At 47.3% G+C, this 20,664-nt stretch overlaps 2 protein-coding genes and 1 long non-coding RNA gene across 5 annotated transcripts; 1 reads left to right on the top strand and 2 right to left on the bottom strand.

Moving 5' to 3' along the window:
- Positions 1-8,666: 8,666 nt before the first annotated feature.
- On the bottom strand, positions 8,667-11,160 carry LOC109763430 (GDSL esterase/lipase At5g55050-like). The gene is made up of 5 exons (XM_020322276.4): positions 10,861-11,160; positions 10,619-10,782; positions 9,977-10,213; positions 9,621-9,870; positions 8,667-9,414 (listed from the first exon to the last, which is right to left on the bottom strand). Exons 1-5 carry the CDS (start codon positions 11,135-11,137, stop codon positions 9,191-9,193), a joined length of 1,152 nt encoding a protein of 383 aa, XP_020177865.1. The 5' UTR covers positions 11,138-11,160; the 3' UTR covers positions 8,667-9,190.
- A 544-nt stretch (positions 11,161-11,704) lies between these two features.
- Positions 11,705-18,895, bottom strand: LOC109763397 (choline/ethanolaminephosphotransferase 1). 3 transcript variants are annotated; one of them, XM_020322241.4, is made up of 18 exons: positions 18,511-18,895; positions 17,681-17,690; positions 17,549-17,599; positions 17,350-17,427; positions 16,915-16,990; positions 16,808-16,830; positions 16,629-16,729; positions 15,955-16,049; positions 15,702-15,770; positions 15,422-15,491; positions 15,016-15,079; positions 14,899-14,939; positions 14,694-14,778; positions 12,898-12,960; positions 12,739-12,797; positions 12,585-12,637; positions 12,131-12,203; positions 11,705-12,051 (listed from the first exon to the last, which is right to left on the bottom strand). In XM_020322241.4, exons 1-18 carry the CDS (start codon positions 18,645-18,647, stop codon positions 12,030-12,032), a joined length of 1,170 nt encoding a protein of 389 aa, XP_020177830.1. In that variant the 5' UTR covers positions 18,648-18,895; the 3' UTR covers positions 11,705-12,029. The 3 variants fall into 3 exon arrangements, with proteins under 3 accessions (XP_020177830.1, XP_073357085.1, XP_073357084.1); XM_073500984.1 differs by lacking the exon at positions 17,681-17,690 and having other exon boundaries at positions 18,511-18,859; XM_073500983.1 differs by lacking the exon at positions 17,681-17,690 and having other exon boundaries at positions 18,502-18,854.
- On the top strand, positions 13,565-13,946 carry LOC120966136 (uncharacterized). The gene is made up of 2 exons (XR_012187099.1): positions 13,565-13,672; positions 13,773-13,946. It is a non-coding gene; the product is annotated as an uncharacterized lncRNA (long non-coding RNA).
- Positions 18,896-20,664: the final 1,769 nt, after the last annotated feature.

Consider the following 20,664-nt stretch of genomic DNA (forward strand, 5'->3'; position numbering starts at 1 on the left):
GCCGTCGCCGCGGACGCCGCGCCCCTCGTCCACTCCCGTGCGCTCGCCCGCATCACCCCGCGCTGGCCGCTCCCGGCCTTGCGACCACTCGCGCCCGCCCTACCTTCGCCCGGCCTCGCAGTTCCACCGCGCCGCCCGTGTGCCACTGGCCGCACCGGCGCCACCCCCTCGCCTCCGCCCGCTGTGGCCCCGGCTGGCCGCGCCGGCTTGCCCCGCCGTCGGTGCCCCGGTGGCCTCGTCCCGCCCTGCGGGCGAGTGCTCGCTCGGGTGCGCCCGCAACCGCCTGCCCGTATGCCCGTTAAGGCCCCTGTGCCTATGACCAGTGGGCCCGACCCTGAGAACGTTTATAAAAAAAGAAATAAATAAATATAAATAAATAAATAATAATAAAAATAATTAATTAATTAACTTAATTAATTTTGATTAATTAAACTAAACAACCAATTAAACTAATTAAACATTAGTTACCTAATTAACCTAATTAGCTAATTAAGTAGTCAATGACAGTGGGGCCCACCCCTAATTAATCTTGATTAGGATAATTAATATGTTTAATTAAAATGTGTCACTAACCAGTGGGACCCACTGGTCAGGTTGACCAGTCAACCCCTGTTGATTGCTGACGTCAGCATGACATCATGCTGATGTCATAAATCCAGTTTCGAATTAAATTAATTATGTTAATTCTAAAAATGATTTTAAACTTTGAAAATTAATATAAAATAAACCGTACCTCGGATGAAAATACTTTGTACATGAAAGTTGCTCAGAACGACGAGACGAATCCAGATACGCAGCCCGTTCGTCCGCCACACACCCCTAGCATATCGAACACGCAACTTTCCCCCTCCGGTTCATCTGTCCAAAAACGCGAAACACCGGGAATACTTTCCCGGATGTTTCCCCTCTTCGCTGGTATCACCTACTGCCGCGTTAGATCACCTCTAGCACCACGTATTGCCATGTTATGCTTTGTGATGCTTTGATTGCTCTGTTATTTATTGTGTCCCCCCTCCGTTACTTCTTTCCGGTAGACCCCGAGACCGCTGCCGGTACCCCTGGGATCGACTACATCGATGACGAACCCTTCTTGCCAGAGCAACCAGGCAAGCCCCCCCTGATCACCAGATATCGCCTATTCTTCTCTATACTGCTTGCATTAGAGTAGTGTAGCATGTTACTGCTTTCGGTTAATCCTATTCTGTTGCATAGCCTCTCATTGTTGCTACAGTTGTTACCCTTACCTGCTATCCTACTGCTTAGAATAGGATGCTAGTTTTTCCATCAGTGGCCCTACATTCTTGTCCGTCTGCCATGCTATACTACTGGGCCGTGATCACTGCGGGAGGTGATCACGGGTATATACTATATACTTTATATACATGACACATGTGGTGACTAAAGTCGGGTCGGCTCGTTGAGTACCCGCAAGTGATTCTGATGAGGGGGCTGAAAGGACGGGTGGCTCCATCCCGGTAGAGGTGGGCCTGGGTTCCTGACGGCCCCCGACTGTTACTTTGTGGCGGAGCGACAGGGCAGGTTGAGACCACCTAGGAGAGAGGTGGGCCTGGCCCTGGTAGGCGTTCGCGGATACTTAACACGCTTAACGAGATCTTGGTATTTGATCTGAGTCTGGCCATTTGGTCTATACGCACTAACCAACTACACGGGAACAGTTATGGGCACTCGACGTCGTGGTATCAGCCGAAGCCTTCGTGACGTCAGCGACTGAGCGGCGCGCGCCGGATTGGACTGGAACGCCTGCTAGGCTAGGTTTGCTTCCGGCCGCGTTCGCAACGTGCAGGTGTGCAATGGGCGATGGGCCCAGACCCCTGCGCCATAGGATTTAGACCGGCGTGCTGACCTCTCTGTTGTGCCTAGGTGGGGCTGCGATGTGTTGATCTTTCGAGGCCGGGCATGACCCAGGAAAGTGTGTCCGGCCAAATGGGATCAAGCGTGTTGGGTTATGTGGTGCACCCCTGCAGGGAAGTTTATCTATTCGAATAGCCGTGTCCCTCGATAAAAGGACGACCCGGAGTTGTACCTTGACCTTATGACAACTAGAACCGGATACTTAAGAAAACACACCCTTCCAAGTGCCAGATACAACCCGGTGATCGCTCTCTAACAGAGCGACGAGGAGGGGATCGCCGGGTAGGATTATGCTATGCGATGATACTTGGTGAACTTACCATCTACTCTCTTCTACATGCTGCAAGATGGAGGCTGCCAGAAGCGTAGTCTTCGACAGGATTAGCTATCCCCCTCTTATTCTGGCATTCTGCAGTTCAGTCCACCGATATGGCCCTTTACACATATACCCATGCATATGTAGTGTAGCTCCTTGCTTGCGAGTACTTTGGATGAGTACTCACGGTTGCTTTTCTTCCTCTTTTCCCCTTTCTATACCTGGTTGTCGCAACCAGATGCTGGAGTCCAGGAGCTAGAGATCCCGAGGATGATTCTACATGGAGTTCGGCTTCGAGGAGTAGTTAGGAGGTCCCAGGCAGGAGGCCTTGCCTTTTCGATCGTTGCTACTTTTGTGCTAGCCTTCTTAAGGCAAACTTGTTTAACTTATGTCTGTACTCAAATATTGTTGCTTCCGCTGACTCGTCTATGATCGAGCACTTGTATTCGAGCCCTCGAGGCCCCTGGCTTGTATTATGATGCTTGTATGACTTATTTTATTTTTAGAGTTGTGTTGTGATATCTTCCCGTGAGTCCCTGATCTTGATCGTACACGTTTGCGTGTATGATTAGTGTACGATTGAATCGGGGGCGTCACAGCTGCACACCGAGGCGGGCACATGCAACGGCGACCGGTGGTGTGGGCGCACGCGAGCGGAGGCAGGCGGCGCGCGGTCGCGGGTGGCGCGCCGAGGCGGGCACAGACAGCGGCGACCCGTGGCGTGGGCGAACGCGGGCGGCGGCGTGCGCGGACGCGGGAGGAGGCAGGCGGCGCTCGGCGCGCGCGGAGACGGCGGCCTGTGGAGGTGGGGCTGCCGGTGCATCGAGCGAGCGAGAGAGAGAGAGAGAGAGAGAGAGAGAGAGAGAGAGAGGTGTGGGCAGAGGAGAGGACAGAGATGAACGAGGGGAGAGGATAAGGCAGGGCCAGCGGGTGGTGGTGGGCCAACGGGTGGGAGCGTGCGTGGGTGGGTCGGGGCACGCGTGCTGCGAGGGAGGGGCTGGTGCGGGCGGCGCAGATCGTGCCATGTCACCGATCCACGAGATTGATCCGCGTGCTGTGTTTCTTCTTTGCCGTCTGTCTTTTTATTTACATATGGCAAAGTGCTCGCTTTGCCGTCTGTAAATAAAAAGACACACGGCAAAAAACTTTGCCATCTATTTTTTTTATTCACAGACAGCAAAGTGTTTATTCTGCCGTCTGTCTTTCTTTTGCCTTCTGTTTTTTTTATTTACACAAGGCAAAGTGCTCATTTTGCCGTCTATAAGTAAAAAAACAGACGGCAAAGCATATTTTGCTGTCTGTAAGTAAAAAGACAGACGACAAAGTATGCTTTGCCGTCAGACGTTCTTTGCCGTCAACAGCTGCCGGCAAAATTGGTCTTTGCCGTCTGTCCCGACAAAAAGCTGACGGCAAAGAACAATACTGACGGCAAATTTCATGTTTCCTGTAGTGAAGCCACCAGTGAAACCTATGGCCCCCGGGTCTATTTTCTATCATATTAATCTCCCAACAACAAGCTATTTCTGGCGCCGTTTATTTTGCTTTTTTTTACTTTTAGTCTTTATCATAAAAATACCAAAAATATTATCTTATCATATCTATCAGATCTCACTCTCGTAAGTGACCGTGAAGGGATTGACAACCCCTTTATCGCGTTGGTTGTGAGGTTCTTATTTGTTTGTGTAGGTGCGTGGGACTCGAGCGTGGTCTCCTACTGGATTGATACCTTGGTTCTCAAAAACTGAGGGAAATACTTACGCTACTTTACTGCACCCTTTCCTCTTCAAGGGAAAACCAACGCAGTGCTCAAGAGGTGGCATAACCCCCTTTGGGGCGGCATTCTTGGAGGTGCACTCGGCTTCGCGGGACCAGCGGACGGCTTCTTTGGTGGAGCGGTGCTTCATCCTACATATTGATGGCGACGGATCTTGACGGCGTGGTGCAGTGCAGATTCGGAGTTCGATGTGGGAGGAAGGACTCGCGCAGGAGGACGACGCGGTCTGGCGTCGTGGTGGCGTCGATAGCAGAGAGACCTAGCACGGTAGATGCAACAATACAGCTCTGAAGATGGACTCATGGCAGGTGGCTGCGGCGGCCTCATACCCGGCTGGCGTCCTGGTTGAGGAGTGCGCCGGACTAGTAGGTGCCCCATACCAGGCAGGCGTCCTGGTTGGGACCTCAGGTCTTAGATGTTTAGGTTTGGCTCCGATGTCTGTTTGGTATTAGGCCCAGGCTATCAGCGCCCCTTCATCAATTGGATAGGTGTAGCGATAGGTGTTGCTTAGACGGTGGCTTTAGTCTTGCTGTTGTATGACTTTGTAAGGTCTTGTGAGAATAATTAATAAAGTGGCCGCATGCATCGTCCAGATGCAGAGACCGGGGGTCATCCTCCTTTTCTAAAAAGAAGATCCATACAAAACATGCAAAAGTAATCCTACGTACTACGTCTACGTACTACCCTAACTACTCTTAGAGCAACTCTAGCAGACCCCGCATCCGGCGCGAGCCCGGATAATTCCGGCGATTATGCGGGCTCGGCCCATTATTTTGGCCAGACTAGAACCTGCATCGGTGTCCAGCCCGTAAACATTTTTGCCGCAGCCCACAAACGCTACCCCTGAACCAGTATAACTGCGGGCTTGCGGGGCAAATGCGGGTCGAAACCCTATCCCCCCGCAGCCGCGTTTGCCCCAATTCCCCATCGCGCCGCTCGATTTATCGCCACCGGCGAGCCTGCAAAAGCCATGGCCGACTCTGGGGATGAGGCGGAGCACCGCCGCCGCACCAGATCCGACGCCGCGCGCAAGCGGGGGGTGCGTCGGTGGCTCAACCGCGGTACCCAGCCGCCGCCGGCCTTTGATCGCCGCGAGCTCGAAGACTTCGATCCCGAGCTCGCCCGTCGCCGCCACGCCTCCTCCGACAACTGGTCTGCGGGGAGCTCATCCGCGGGCGCATCGAGCTCGCGTTTCGTTCCGGTGAAGAGGGAGCCGGAGGAGGCGGTGAAGAGGGAGACGGAGGAGGCCGTGCCCGATGCGCCGCCGCGCCGAGGCGTCATCGGACCCGAGGACTACCTCCCCCCGGGGCAGGAGGAGCTCCTCGAGCGCCTCGTCCTCGAGCGGTCGGTGAGGGAGCAGGAGGAGATGGAAGAGTGCATCCGGCGCGAGCTCGAGTACGAGCGGCTCTTCTTCCAGACGGGCGTCACGGCATCGCAGGCGCACGCATCGAAGGAGGATGACCTGGGCGTGATGAAGGCGGAGCAGGCGAAGCTCTACGTCGACCTCGACTCCGACTCCGACTGAGCGCCGCCGGTGGGCAGCTACCGCAGGAGTTCCGATGAGCTCAATTTGTTGTAGTGGTATGGTAGCGTAGGCCCTTTCTAGCATCCCTGACCTTTAAATATGTATGTATGTGCTATGTACGAACTTATGCGAAGAAGAACCATCTATGCGAGCGAGCTCCGGCGAGCTGCTGCTTAAATTTCTCCCGCGAAACAACTTTTTTTAAATATTACGGGTTTGTTTGCGGTTTCTGTTCTGCCGCCGCATTTTTCAGCCTGCATAAGCGCCCCCGTGCGACATGCAAACACAGTTTACAGTTTGGCAAAATGCGGGGTCTGCTAGAGTTGCTCTTACTCGTCGGAGATGTCCATGACAATGGTGTCGGGAGCCGGCTGGACGGGCGAGTAGGAGGGCTCTGGCTCATCCTCCTCCGGCTCGACCTCATCCATGTAGGCGAACATCTCCGCCTCGTCCACGGCCTCTTGCGCCTCCATCTCCTACCAGCGACAACGTCTTGCCTCCGCAGCCGACTCCGACCGGAGGGAATCGAGGATGGCCTGCTGCTCCGCCTGCAGATCCTTGTCACTAGTGTCCCCCATATCCACCTCCTCTGGCTCCTCCTCCTCCACCTCCAACTCCTCCTCTGGATCCACAGCATCCGTAGGTAGACACACAGGGATCTGGGCTTCGCGCCTAGCCCGGATCTTCTCAAGGAGCTCGAGCCGGCGCTCCGGCGTCAGAAAGGACTCGCTCCTCACCCGGCGGCATGGGGGCATGGCTACTAGGCGGACGGGTGGAGTGGAAAGTGGCGGCGGCGGCGGACAGGAGGAAGAAAATGTGGATGGATGGTAGGATATCGGTGCCGTCGGTCGACTTAAATAGCTCGATAATGCACTACACGGCCCGCCGGAGTTGCGCCACACGGTGCCAGAAATAATAAAAATTACATCTAGATTCGTAGACCACCTAGCGTCGATTACAAGCACTGAAGCGAGCTGAAGGCGCGCCACCGTCATCGCCCCTCCCTCGCCGGAGTCGGGAACAATTTGTTGTAGTAGACAGTTGGGAAGTCATCATGCTAAGACCCCATAGGACCAAAGCACCATAACAGCAACCGTCGCCGATGAAAAGAATGTTAGATCGGAAGGATCGAACCTGAAGGCACATGAACAAAGACGAACAAAGATCGGATCCGAGCAGATCCACCAAAGACAAACATCAACCGAATCTCGTGAGATCTGCCGGAGACACACCCCCACACGCTCTCCGATGATGCTAGACGCATCACCGGACGGGGGCTATGCGGAGAGAATCCTATTCCATCTTCCAGAAGCTGCCGCCGTTTCGTCTTCTTGAGCAGGACACAGACCCTAAAAAAACTTGAAAAAGCATCTAAAGACGGAGCCCTCCCGCTGGCAAGGGTTGGGATCCACCACGCGCCCATGGCGCTAAGGCCACAGGAGACATGGCCGATCGGCGGCGCCTTTGGCGAGAGGCAGAAAACCTAGTTGCCTTTCCTTGGAGGAGGGACGACCGTGGTCGCTTCTATAAAGGATATTATGGGCTAGACTTAATTTTGAGACCTTATTACTTGTACTATCAAGTGCTTTGTTTACTTTGAGATGTTTGTTATGGTAGGTCTAATTCATGTGTCGGATGATCTTTCTTCAATTTCAACAGCAAACTTTTTTTAAGGGTGAAAGTTTCCCTGTATTGAGATTCCTACTATGAAGCCATTAGTATCTTGCAAAATTGGTGTTAGTAGTTGTGGTTTTCCTCTATTCATATTTTTTGTATTTTTTCTGTTGAAACTTGAAACTGTCAATCTCTGCATACATAAGGCATGTTTTCACTAGAGTTAAATGTTTTTTTTCGCAACTCAGTTTAGTAATGCTATGCAATTTTCATTTGCTGATTGTCTATGATAAACTTATTCAAAGCGATTACAATAATAACCGTACATATTTCTCACTTCACTGACAAAACACTGATGAAGTATACGTGTTTATAAAGGAAGATTCTTCTTGAGCCCTGGATTACCATTTTTGGTCAGTCGTAGATATAAATTTCTCGCCTGCATGCAAACAATGTGCAAACTGTATGAAATTTAAGGTTAAGCTAATTAAGCTCCACAAGTAGACATAAAATTTCTAGGGGATAATTGGTTCTGACATCCATCGGTTTTGACCTTTTTAACCATTATTCGATATTAAATACAAGTTCAAATGTACAAATTTATATAAAAAATGTTGACAATGTATTAAAATATGTTAATCTTGTATTTGAAAAATGTTAATCAAGAATTTAAAATGTTGTCCATGTATTCAAAATTTGTTAAACTTGTATTCGAAAAATGTTATACATGTAGTAGAAAAATGTATTAGAAATGTACCAAAAATATGTGTTGGAAAACAGTGAAAACTCAAGAGAAAACAAAAGAAAAACAGAGGAAAACGAGAAAGAAAGCAACAAAATGAAGACAAATGAAGAAAAGAAAAAAGGCACTAAAAATCAAGAAACCCGAAGAAAAATAAAGAGAAGAAAAACAGAGAAAAGCCGGTGGAAAACAAAAATAAAAATAAAAAATAAGTTAAACACCAGTGAAAACCAGTGTTTTTCCTTTAAGTAGTTCGCGTCCTTCTTATCTAACCTGAACTCCGCAATGGCTTGGTGACTACCAACTCTACAAAGGAACTAGGAGATCTAGGGATCAAACCCCTGTTACTGTAGACACTCGGCGCGGGAGAAGCTACAGTCTCGCTATATGCGAGACATAGCTCTCGTGGATGGATTGGGCTAGGTTTAGATAGGTGGGTAGGTGGGCAAGAAAGGCAGTTGGGCCGACTGGCTCATGTGGTTGTAGTGGGCCGGCTTTGATTAGATGGGCTACGGCGCTGGCTGGCTTGGGCTTCTCACTACCTGATTTACTTTTCTGCCTTTTCCTCTAAAAAAGTTTTAAAATAAAAGACTTCTAGAAAAGCATGGCGCGGGCGAAGTTTGGAGTCCAAACTGGAAGTAGAAAGGGCATGGGATTTTTGAAAACCTTTGGAAGAGAAAAGGAAAAGAACTTAAATAAAATATAAAGAAACCTCAAATTATTTCCTGAAAATGTTCATAGGTTTTAATTTGTTGTAATTTTTAATAGAATGAAGAAAAGAAAAATAAATAAATAAAATCCACATGTTAATTCACCAAATATATATAACAAAGATAGCAAAAGGAACTAGGGTTTCGGGTTGGGCCTGTTACATTTATGCTGATATTCGAAATGAAACTTTTAGCGAACCGGAGCTAGTACTAGATCGAGCCAGAACAACGATTGGATCATAAACATAAGAATCACAATTGTTAAGGGTTTGGTCCACCAAATTAATGGCCGAGTGTTTTGTTTTTCATGAAATTGATTGCATATTTTTCAATTAACTTGTTGAGCGTCGTCTACTTATATTACTCCCTCAGCTCATAAGTTGAAGAGATTTTGGATAATTTAGATAGTCTCCAGTACTCAGGTCAATGTGCACGAGAATCGATCGAGGAGTAAGTAGTGTGTGTCTGCCCCAATTGTGTGTAGCACATTAATCAACCCCCAATTTGGACAATTGGCGCCAGTTGTTAAACTCTCGCCGCCACGAAAGGCAAAGACCATGATTGACCTGGATCGGTCCCCAAAACACAAAACCACATTTGAGTCTCTCTCATGTCGTGGAATGATACAAAGACGACCCTACGCCTCGGCCAGCTGCCTGAAGGTGATCGGGCCGACGAACCGCGCCGGCCCGTCGTAGAACGCTCGGCCGGCGAGCCTGGAGGTGGCCTGCGTAGGGTGCAGGAAGTCCCAGAAGAGGAACTTGCCGCGGTTGCCGCAGTAGCCGGCGCTGGGGGTGCACCCTCCGTCGGCGTTGAACCTGCCGCCGCCGCCACAGCACGCGCTCTTCAACTCTGTCAACCCTGCACACAACAAAGCATTACATGGTTGGTGCAAGTATGGCATGCATTATGTTTTTTTTTCAACACAGTACAGACACAAGCGATCATATATATACGCGCATACACTCGAGCGCAAACACGCACATCCAACCCCTATGGCAAAATGGCGATCCATGAGGTGTGGAGTCACATGCCAGAATACTCTTTGGTGAACTGCTGTGTTTTACCTGCAGACTGTGGGTCCTCGACGATGCTCGAGACTAGCTCGTAGGCGCTGCCAATGGCGTACTCCATGCCCTGCATCTCGGAGATGAGGCCGGCGAACAGGTCCCGGATCCCATCGTTGAGGCTCTTCGCTAGCCGGTTCAGCGGCTCGACACACTCCCCGGCCGGGTTCCGGCTCCTCCAGTACGGGCAGCACCCGATTGGCGCCACGTCGATCACCGCGAACTTCCTCGCCCCCAGGTTGTACAGCGTCTGCAGCACAACCATGCAGTTGATTTGATTCAGAGTTGAACATAACACGGTGAGTTGGCTGAGTTGAAGCCTGATGGAACTGATCATCACTGGTCAGGTCCCTTACTTTGACATGGCTGTCGTATGTGGAGACCACGGCTTCCCGGAACTGCTGGAGCGCGGTGGAGTCCGGCGACGTGTCCTGCGAGAAGAAGTCGATGGCGTCGTTCGAGCCCGCGCTGATGAGGAAGATGGACTTGGACAGGAAGGCCGACGCTCCGAAGGCACCCAGTCTGGCTGACAGCATCTGGTCTTTGAGATCCGAGAAGTACTCGATCTGCTTGGTCATGTTGATCGTGTCTCCCTGGTAATATATCATCTGGTTGTCAAATGTTGCTGGCACTAGCTGAGGGTGTCAATTGTAGTACTTGCTGACTTTTAATTCAGCAAGGGGAAATGCCAGATTTTAAATTGTGTGTGGTTCGTGACATTAAAGAGAGATGGAGTACAGGAGAAAGCTGTTGCTTTGATTGAACAATTGAAGAATTTTCACAACTTTAGGTAGTAACGAATCATCTGCTCCACCTAAATTCTTCCAGTGAAAATTAAAATATAGACCAAAATTTGAGACGTACTTGGGGTTATTAACCAATACTACAATCGAAATTTATGTCTGAACAAAAAATAATGAATTAACGACATGTTTCTACTGAACCACAGATATGTCCGGTAAACTAGAAAAAACAGAGGCAGAAATGCTTGGACGTACCGTGGAGTCGAGAACACCGGAGCCTCCAGAGGAAAAGCTGGCTCCTCTCATGGAGGCATCAGCAGCCACCGGCTTCTTCGTCGTCGAGTTGCCCAATGCCTCGCCACTGCCGGCGACGAGAGAGAGGTACGGCGGCGGGCTCCCGCTGAAGCCCATGTGGACAGCTGCAAAGTTCACCACTGATCAGACAGACAGCCGAGCCGCCATTGATTCAAAAGCATGTGATCAGTTGGCTTGCTCACCCAAGAAGTCGGCACCGATGAGGCCATTACTGAACCTGCCCGTCGGCTCGCCGCCAGGGAAGTCGACGCCATTGTGAGGGAAGTCAGCCCTGGCACTGGTCCCCGGCAAGTAATTGTTGTTCCCCACATCGGCAGTGGAGTCGCCGAACACAAAGATTGCCGGAACCATTGCCCTGGAGACGACGGTGCTGCTCACCACAGCCACCAACGGCAACCGGATCGCCGCAGCCACGAACAGCAACCGGAGTGCCACCGAAGCTCGTCGCAGCACGGCCATGGCGGACTCCAGTCACCAGACAAAGGAACAACTTCTGATGCTTTGCTAGCAAGTCTAGCCAATTTATTCTGATGGAAGAATGAAATGAACCCTGGCAGCATGCTCCAGCTAAGCTCAGTGCACCGTGCTGCACCTTCTCCAATTACAGTTACTTGCTCCATTAAAATTGTACCAAGATAACTACCACAAGGCTGAAGAGAAAACAAGCCACAACTGTCTAGGTTCTAGCTGCCACAATTATCACATGGTACTGAAATAAATCAATTTGCACAACACATCAGTGATTCGAATTTAAAAAGTCCACCCAAATAGTATCAGCATGGGAATTCATTGATGCAGTCGTATATACAGAGCACAATCAAAACGCAATCTGTCAGCCAAATCAGAACTACTCCCTCCATCCCAAATAGTATCAACATGGGAATTCATTTGATGCAGAGTGATATATACTGAGGGAGTACGATTGTTTTCTCAAAACAAAAAGAAACAAAACCGACTGCTAATGGTATCCGCCTCTGAAAATCAGAACATGCATGGAGGCATTGGGTCGAAAAAAAGAGACACGAATAAAATGCGTAAACAACGCTATCCGCATCTCTGCTGATGTTACAATGTGACAAGTTACAAAGGCAACTTCTGCCAATCAGCACAGCATTTCCTCCAGAAAGTTTTTGCTGAGCATTTGCTCTATGAACAATACAACAAAATTTTGCCAACTATTTCACATACATTGTTTTCTCATCAGCACAAATTTTAGTGCTGATGTAAATTTCAGGGGAGAATGTCCCTGTAATGACAGATGCAAATATGATTCGGACATCACCCCTATAACGAAGACAAGCAAGCATGTTTGCTTCTTTGGTAGATACCATGACTACCAACTAAGTCAGAGTTACGCCTTTTTCCTTGTGATTCTGTAGCCAGACAGAAATCATGTCAGTCAGAACAATTGATGCAAAATGTGGAAAAGAATTGCAGTGATAATTGACAAACCTGAAGCAATGAATCCCAAGTGCGTTGGTGATTTCATGGATAACAGACGTAGCAAAATGCATGTACAACGCCACTGTCAAATTGATCAAAGTAGTCAGATCAAAGATACGTTTAGCACTACAGCCTATGATGGGCACATGACATACTGTAATCCATGTCTCGTGATATATATTTGTCAAGTGAAATTTGTTACTGTAAAGAATAACTTGGAGGATCCGTCAGAAGCTTATTAATCAAGAACAAGTACCGAAGTACAACCAAGTGACTAAACAACAATCTAATGTCTGACCAAACACATGACAATATAAACAGATTCACTAATCTAAAATAGAAAACCAGAAAATAATACGTACTACTTTTTAACAACAGTACAAAAATGATCCCTCTAGTATATTGAATGCAAAACTCTGCAACTCGTCCAATGAAAACAAAATGTGCTGTGATAAGGTAATACCTGTAAATAAGCAGTATATCAGGAGAACGAGCTGCTCATCAAAAAGGGGGTTTCTGCAACGATCAATGACCATAAAATCAGAATGTCATACAAAACCCATCATAGCCCATGATAATTATATACAGTGTAATACAAAAGGCTCAGAGGCACAAACCCATCATCAAGTTGGGCAGTCAACGCATTTGCAATCGCAAACGGAAAATATGCCAGGGCCTGCAAAAGGAAGCCAGTTTTTAGACATGACAAAGTATAAACATACTGGCATAGGCTCCATAAAGGACACTGCAAATAAACCAGGTCATTAGGCAACTACCATGCACATTCCTGTCTTCAGACCTTTGGGTTCATCACATAAGTGAGCCAGAATCATTCTTCCCTGTGCAGCAATATAAGCAGATAAGTAATGTCCATACAGTTATGAAAAACAGCATCTACAAAAGAAATGTGCCCCCCAATTTATAGAGAAAATGCCTTATTTGACACTAACTTAAAATGAGGTTCCTTATCTGGCCCTGGAGAAAATTCTCTTCCCTATTTGACATCTAGTCTTAATTTCTTCCCTTATGTGACAACCACCATTGGTTCTGTTACACCGTTCTGTCAAAAAAAATCAGGTGGACCAAAATACCCCTCTACTAGTCGCTATCCTATATCAAACCGAAAAAACAATCCCGACCGAACCATCCCTCTCGTCCCTGTCTTGAGTCCCCACCCAACCTGAACCCTAGCAGCGGCGGCGGAGTGCTGACTCGTAGCGGCGGTGGCGGCATGAGCTGAGGGGCCATGGACCAAGGGGTGGCTGCGGGTGGCGGCTCAGGCACGGCTGCGGGGCCCGGAGCAAGCACAGCGGCGGACGGCGACCCAGGCACAGGGGAGGGCAGCCAAGGCAGGGCTGGGGATGGTAGCCAAGGCACAGCGGCGGGAGGTAACAGCGCGGCTGTGGAGAGCTCGTCGGTGAGCTCAGCTGCGGGCGCAGGCCATGGCGCGGCTGCGTGCTCAGCTGCATGGTTGAGCGTGGAGGCGGGCTTGGGCCACGGTGCGGCTGCAGGCTCGACTTCAGGTTCAGCGTCGTCGGCGTGTCTAGAAGGGTGAGTGTCTTCCACAAATTGCTTTCCAAATGCAGGATTAGAAGGAGATTGCCTCATATCCAGTAGCAATGTCATGCATAAGTTTCTCTTCTATTTACAGGATGGATCCAAATTCAAGTTATGTGCTGAAAATTAGATTGCTTGGCAACCCCAAAAAAAAGAACTAGAAAGGAGACCAGTGTTTTTATTTTGAGAAGGTTATTTATTCTGACTTGACTGGTAGTTGTGAACTAGTACTGATGTATGTGGTGAATGTGAACCTGGATGTGATGTACTCCCTCTGTTCCTAAATATAAGATGTTTTGGTAGTTCAATTTGAAATACCAAAACATCTTATATTTAGAAACGGAGGGAGTATGTGTGAACATGGATGTTTCTGGTAGTTGTACATGTTGTGATGCAGTTTGTATTTATATATACTACCTCCGTTTCAGTTTACAAGTCCTACGCGTATACCTAGGTTGCCAATTTTATCACCCTAATATAAACTATATAACACAGAAATTATATCTTTTGAAAGTAGAAACTCCGAAGTTTATGTTGGTATATTTTTTGTAATATATGACTTGTATTAGGTTGGTCAAATTGACGACCTTGGGGTACGCACACGCCCTGTAAACTGAGAGAGAGGTAGTATATGAATTGTGTGAGATATGGGATCAAATTGCAGGGGAGGTTCTGCCCAATTTCCACTTTTTGGAATTAAAATCAGAGGACAATTTTTGGATTGAAATCTGTTCGGTGAGCAAATTATGGGGTTTCAATTGGTCATTTACCCATGACCAAATATGTAACATTAAAATGAAGTATTCTGTCACCGTGGTATAGATACCAAGAGACCAATCTAACTACGCTTGGATAAAGAGACAAAACAAGAGCAGAATCGCAACAGTAGTGACAATGCCCAGATTGGCAGGCAAAATGACGAATTAGTTTCGAACATGAAAAGGTGTTAAAGAGCAACAGCATCAAAACACAGATCAACAAGATATTTAATGTAGGTATTAGAAGAAGGCCTTACCACAAGATAGCCAAACGCAAAACCAGTTCCAATGATTAGCAGATGTGGTTGATTTCTCATTATATCTGAAGGAGATAGATAGGACCTGCATATTGATGTAACATCCATCAGTAATGACGTAACAGATTTTTTTTCCTACGTTATTGCTCATTTTTTTTATAAGAGTAGATATATACAATAGAACTCAGAAGGGTCAACAGCATACCACACGAGAGTTCCAGCCATGAGTAAACCGAAAGGGAAGAGCTGGTAAAAATGAAGAAGGGTGGAAAGTCACATGGAGAAAATTTTTATGCAATATAACAACAAATCTAGACCTTACCATTGCTAGGGCCAGCACCATGCTTCCTTTTCTTGCTTCGACGACTTTGTAAACATTGTGAGTGCTGTAGGTAGGTTACAACACTAGCTTAGTGCAGCTTGATTAACACTTGAATGTTTGACCAGTTCTAAATTAAACAAATGTGGTGCCTTTCCAACTCAAAGGCTCAGAGAACTGCCTCACTAGCACCCAAAATCAATACAAGAGGATAAACAAGATAAATAAACATAAAAAATAATAAGAGGGTAATTCAGATCCTCGGCACTGGGATTATTTGAACTGGAGTATTAGAGCTACGTAGTACTATAAGAGGTGTTTCAGATCTACTGAGCAAGCGAAAAACACAGATCAGATGAAACGAGAACCAAAACAGAAAATACTATGCAAAATAACAAACAGAACTTACTTAGATCCAATTGTCGGAATTACAGCAAAAGCAATCATTAGAAACAGCACAATGCCATACAGCGAGATTTCTGGAAAAGAAGCAAAGGAAAATAGACTTCAGCATAGGGAATGCCAGCATTTGTCACTATCCGAGTTCATATTACAGTTTTCAGAGTATTAACAGCACACGGTTTCATCGGCAACAGATGAAACAGTCAGGCTTCATGTTAAGAAAATTATTAACATATGGTTTTAATACAGAAACAAAATTAGAACCATAAGCTTGGTAGTCCACATACCAGGAACAAGAGGCACCCAATTAAGGAGGGGCACTGATTTCCGGAAATCCTGCGCCCACCATTCAGCTCCTGTTGAAGGAAAATGAAAGGGAAGATGTGCAGTTAATATCAGTATTATATGGCTGGATCTGACTCACATATACATGACAGATACATATGCATGGTATATTAGCAGCAGAAAACTATGAAGATTGACAAGCTCGACGTGGATTTGATTCGTGTGAAGGTTGATAAAAGTTAAGTCAAATAGTACCTGTGAAAAAGGTGAAGATATGGCACACATAGATCAGCATAAGGCCTTCAGTTGGCCCATTGACTATAGGAAGAACAAGTGTGTTTGTAAAATAGCTACACAGAGAACAATTACGTGTGAGATGGAAAGATGATACTCAAAAGCTACACAACAAAGGTCTGCTGAGGTATCATCAACACAGATATAGGAATAATCATAAATATTACAAAGTATCAACTCGAAAATAGTAGTGCTTCTATGCTCTGGTGGAAACTAATTTGCGAGAATCTTAATAGGACCCTTCCCCGGACCATGCGCAAGCGGGAGCTACATGCACCGGGCTGCCCTTAATAGGGTAGTGGGTGGTTCCAACATGCTTCCTAGTTGGCACCTTCTATGAGAGCATTAAAACACTTCCAACATAACAAACCATGTGAAAATAGTTGGTACAAGTAAGGTATATGAAGCTTCACGAACCATATGAAAAAAAGAATGGCACAAGCACTGCGAAACATGTTCATCATTTGAAAACTATAAAGCATCCAAAGGACTTGGAATCACAACTTCATAAGGGTAACATTATCCAAACAAAAGTACAACCTGTTTGGTAAAAGGTGTAGAAGAGTATAGAACAATGCTTGCTCCTAAGATAGTTTGATGCTGTAACATAGAAGTGAAAGAACAAATGAACTCACTGTTCCCAGGTTGCGAAGTAGAAGGGGACAGCCGAAATGACCCAAAACCAGAAGGTAGCATTTCCACACATAGCAGTGCTCCCAAAAGCCAGGGACTCAAACTAATAGATAAACTAATCAGTTCACAACAATTTTAGTATCTATGCATATGTAAGGAAGAAAGTGATGAATATCCTTACAGTACATGCAAGCGCGTCGCATCCTGTTCAGGATAGAAGCTTGTCAGTGTCACATGCATGCTTTCCAAAAACTGAGTTCAGCAAGCCGAATTTGGAATGGGGATTACCGTGATCAAAAAGTTCGCCTAAAGGACTTGATGAGTTCGTACGCCTTGCTTGTTTACCATCCACAGCATCAAAAGTCTGCATCCATATTTCAACATGTATATTACAATTCTAAACTGGCAGTGATTGGAAATTACACATGGTAGAACCGTAAGAAAATCTAGAGATTTAGAGACCGGCAGGATAAGGGTCCACACGTTTAGAAGACATTTAGGAACCTTAACATGCATAAAATTAATAGCAAGCCCTCTGTGCATGGGTCATAAATGCTTTAACAATATTGCCAGAACTGCAGATTAATGACAATGACTCTACGAGCATTAGATGAATGCCATCTTTATCTGTTCTGCAGAAAACGTGACACCTGTGGTATGCTGGAAAGGGAGAATAAGATGGTACATTATTGCATAGTTGGGTGAGCACACAAAGTTGGATACCTGGTAAAGGAAGAGAAGGATTCCATGCGCAAGATGAACCCATCTAGGGGGCGCTGTATCGAGATGAGGTGAATACAACTGCAGCAAAATGACAGTGCTAAGTTACAAGCTTGCTAGAGTATTACTGCGGCGGCAATGAACAAGCCGCAAAACCTTCAAATTTGCTTGTTCTACATTACTGACATAAAATAGTACTTACAAAGCCAAGGAATGCCGATGTCAGCAGAAACATGAAACCTGTCAGCGTGATCTGGAAATAAGAAGCAATGTTTTATCAGGCCTTCAAACAAAATAGCATCGCTCACGACAGCAGCATGTGCAGAATTCTCACCATGTTTGGTCTGCAGATGATTTCGACGTAGAAACAAAAGAAGTAAGGTTAGTCCTCCATTCACATATTTGAGCAAACAAAACAAGTTAAAAGGATAAAATGTAAAACCAAAATTACTTTCATCAAGTAACAAAGATACGATTTACCAGAGCTAAACTTTGTATTGTATAAACAGCAGTGAACAATGATTAAGCAAGTAGGTTCACAATAACCCGGTACAGCAGAATCCTTCTTTAAGAACATGGATGTGGATCACTCCGACCCTACCGGAATTAAAAAACGACCACATTGAAGTTTCGAATCACTGGCTTTAGAGAAACTAAAGAACACCCCGCTAGCATGTGACGAAAGCGAGTAACTAATCCAGTATTAATTTATATGCAACGGAATATGTGCAAAGCAAGCTTTCCAGCGCCTCATTAGCAACTCCACTAAGCAAAAGCCGGGACTGAAGACTGCTTTCGCGTTGTCTGCACCAGGTGCCTGCAAGATGCTCCCCAGGCTAAAGACGGTTCCTCGTTGAAACAAAGCGCGCGTTCCAAATCACACACACATGGGGGCATAGCTCGTGTCTCGGCCTAACGGATCAACGCAGGCTGCCAGAACGCTACCATCATCCGCGCTAAAGCAACATGGAAACAGGACGCGTTTGCTTGCATCGAACAGGGGCTGTTTCACGAGCACCAGCGCATTACTCGCGCATTGAGCTTGATACGGAACGGATCAAGCGGGCGCGCGCGCGCGGGGAGCGCGCGTGGAGAACAGCATACGGAGCGGGGAGCGGAGCAGGGAGGGAGGGAGGGGATGGGAAGGGAGGGCGCCGCGCTTACGGGAACCAGAGCGGGAAGACGTTGACGAATCGCGACCAGAAGGGCTGGAGGATGTACTTGGCGACGATGGAGTGGTCGACGCCGCTGTACTTGTACTTGCGCAGCGTCGCCACGCCGTGGCTCCCGACGTACCCCATCTCCTCCCCCCAAATCGGAGTCCCCGGCCGGCGGAGGGAGGGAGGGACGGACGGAGCGAATGGGGGAGCGGAGTGGGGGGGAGGCCGCGTGCGCGCGCGCGTGGGCGTGGGCGAATGGGGGCGGCGCGACGGGTGGAGGAATTTATGCGGGGATCTGTCCGGTTGTGGCTGGCAATGGTGGTGGCCGCCGGTTGGGTGAGTGGTGGTGATATGAGGCGGAGGGAGGAGGGAAGAGAGAGGGAAGGCCTGGCCGTTTTGCGATTCGGCCCCCTGCAGGGCGTAGTTTTATGAATAAGTACCCCTACTGCCGTCTAGGTCAACAAACAACTTTCTTTTCAGGGCTAGGTCAACAAACAGCTAGGAGTTGCCATTTGTGGCCCGCATTGCTTCCCTTTTCTTCGGCAACATAGTGACGTAAATTATTGTACGTGGCAAATTGACCAAGGGTCTTGACAGACATTGATACTATGAGTTTGGGTTACGTCATACGTGCCTGCATAAATATGTGCAATGGCACAGGGGCAAAATTCATCCCGGCATACAATGCACTCCCTAAGCTCTACGCAAGTATATAACCCCTGCGATGATTATAGCCGAATGCATCAAAAGTACATGGAGAAACAATCTCTTGCGCAAAAATATTCAAGTAAAAAGCCGCATGTAGCCTTGTTACTTTCCAGTTGCGTCCTCGCGTTTGATCTTTTTTGTTCCTTTTTGTGTTCTATAAAGGCATTTTGTCCTTGGTATCTCGTTTAGCGTTGTTCGTATGTTGTGGATTCGGTACTTCAAGGAGCAAAGAGAAATTCCTTTTGTAGCTTGCCTATTGCTGACAAAACGACAAATTTGGTCATGATGAGCAGAGAAAGCGTCGTGATAATAATCATTAAAGCTTGCCGACCGGTACAAGCGCAATCTTCATGGAAAGGGATATGTGTGTCTCCGCATAACAAACACTCACACATGTAACACAAAGTAGTATTTATATGAAATGCTTCTATCAGCTTCAAAAGTAGGAAAAGGGGGATGTGACCAAATGTATACGTGTCGAATGGTCTTTGCATCCCGTTGTTGTACAACATAGGCCCGATTTCATGAATTGCAAAAAGGTGGAGGGCGAGGATGGCATTAAAAAATTCTCACCATCCCTATCGCAATCATTGTATTAGGACAAGATACTTTTTTTCCTAGGTCATTAGATAATACCACCATGAAAGTAACATTCACTCGTGGCTTGTGTTGTTGGGAACCATGACTTTGGTCACAAGTTGTATTGACACATGAGCACTGGCGGAGCTATGTGTGATGAAAATTGGCCATGGCCCGCCCATCTTAGGGCAAATACAGTGTAGGGACTGAAGTAAACTGGGACACGAGGAAAAAAATAGTGGTCTTATTTCGTACCGGCCCGCCCAACTTTGGCTACGTAGCTCCGCCACTGCACATGAGCATTGTTACAGGTATCTCTTCGACCTGGTTCATTTTGTAACAGTTATAATCAAACTCAATAGAAGGACATGAAAAAATATCTCCCAAACATCAAAGTTTAGGCAAGAGTCGAATGCAAACTTGTTTATCCATCGGTTTGTATGCGAGCCATTGCAATCGTGATTTCTACTGGACAGAAGAATATATCTCTCTCTACATACTTGCAAATCCATCATACGTCCAACAAAACTTTATGCACAACATTGCCGTCGCTACCAAAAGTATAGCAACACAGAGACGTGACCATACACACTCGATGCCCAAGGTGTCGGACGGTACTGCATGTTGTAGCACAACCTAGGGCCGATTTCACGAATTGCGGAAAGGTGGAGGGGCACGCCGGCAAAGACCACGACAGAATTTCCCGTGTCCCTGTCTTCGTGTCCTGTGCGTTTACCGTCCGTCAACGCGGGCCAGGTTTTCCTGCCCCGTCGAGCACGTGAGAGAAAGCCCAGCCCAACAACAGGCCCAAGGGAGGTTTCTGCTCGCTCGAAGCCCATGGGATCTTCTTACCTTGGGTTGAAATCCGGGC

This window comes from Aegilops tauschii, chromosome 6 (assembly GCF_002575655.3).
Source record: "Aegilops tauschii subsp. strangulata cultivar AL8/78 chromosome 6, Aet v6.0, whole genome shotgun sequence".
Classification (NCBI taxonomy): Eukaryota; Viridiplantae; Streptophyta; class Magnoliopsida; order Poales; family Poaceae; genus Aegilops; species Aegilops tauschii.

What these genes read in the sequence shown, in the direction of transcription:
- LOC109763430 (XM_020322276.4), bottom strand. Translation starts at nt 11,137, where the DNA reads ATGGCCGTGCTGCGACGAGCTTCGGTGGCACTCCGGTTGCTGTTCGTG. An exon ending in CATCGGTGCCGACTTCTTGG is followed by an intron (nt 10,783 to 10,860) that starts GTGAGCAAGCCA and finishes TGAACTTTGCAG; the next exon opens with CTGTCCACATGGGCTTCAGC. An exon ending in CATACGACAGCCATGTCAAA is followed by an intron (nt 9,871 to 9,976) that starts GTAAGGGACCTG and finishes GTTGTGCTGCAG; the next exon opens with ACGCTGTACAACCTGGGGGC.
- LOC109763397 (XM_020322241.4), bottom strand. Translation starts at nt 18,647, where the DNA reads ATGGGGTACGTCGGGAGCCACGGCGTGGCGACGCTGCGCAAGTACAAG. An exon ending in GCGACGCGCTTGCATGTACT is followed by an intron (nt 16,730 to 16,807) that starts GTAAGGATATTC and finishes TTTATCTATTAG; the next exon opens with TTTGAGTCCCTGGCTTTTGG. An exon ending in GATATACTGCTTATTTACAG is followed by an intron (nt 12,204 to 12,584) that starts GTATTACCTTAT and finishes TCAATTTGACAG; the next exon opens with TGGCGTTGTACATGCATTTT.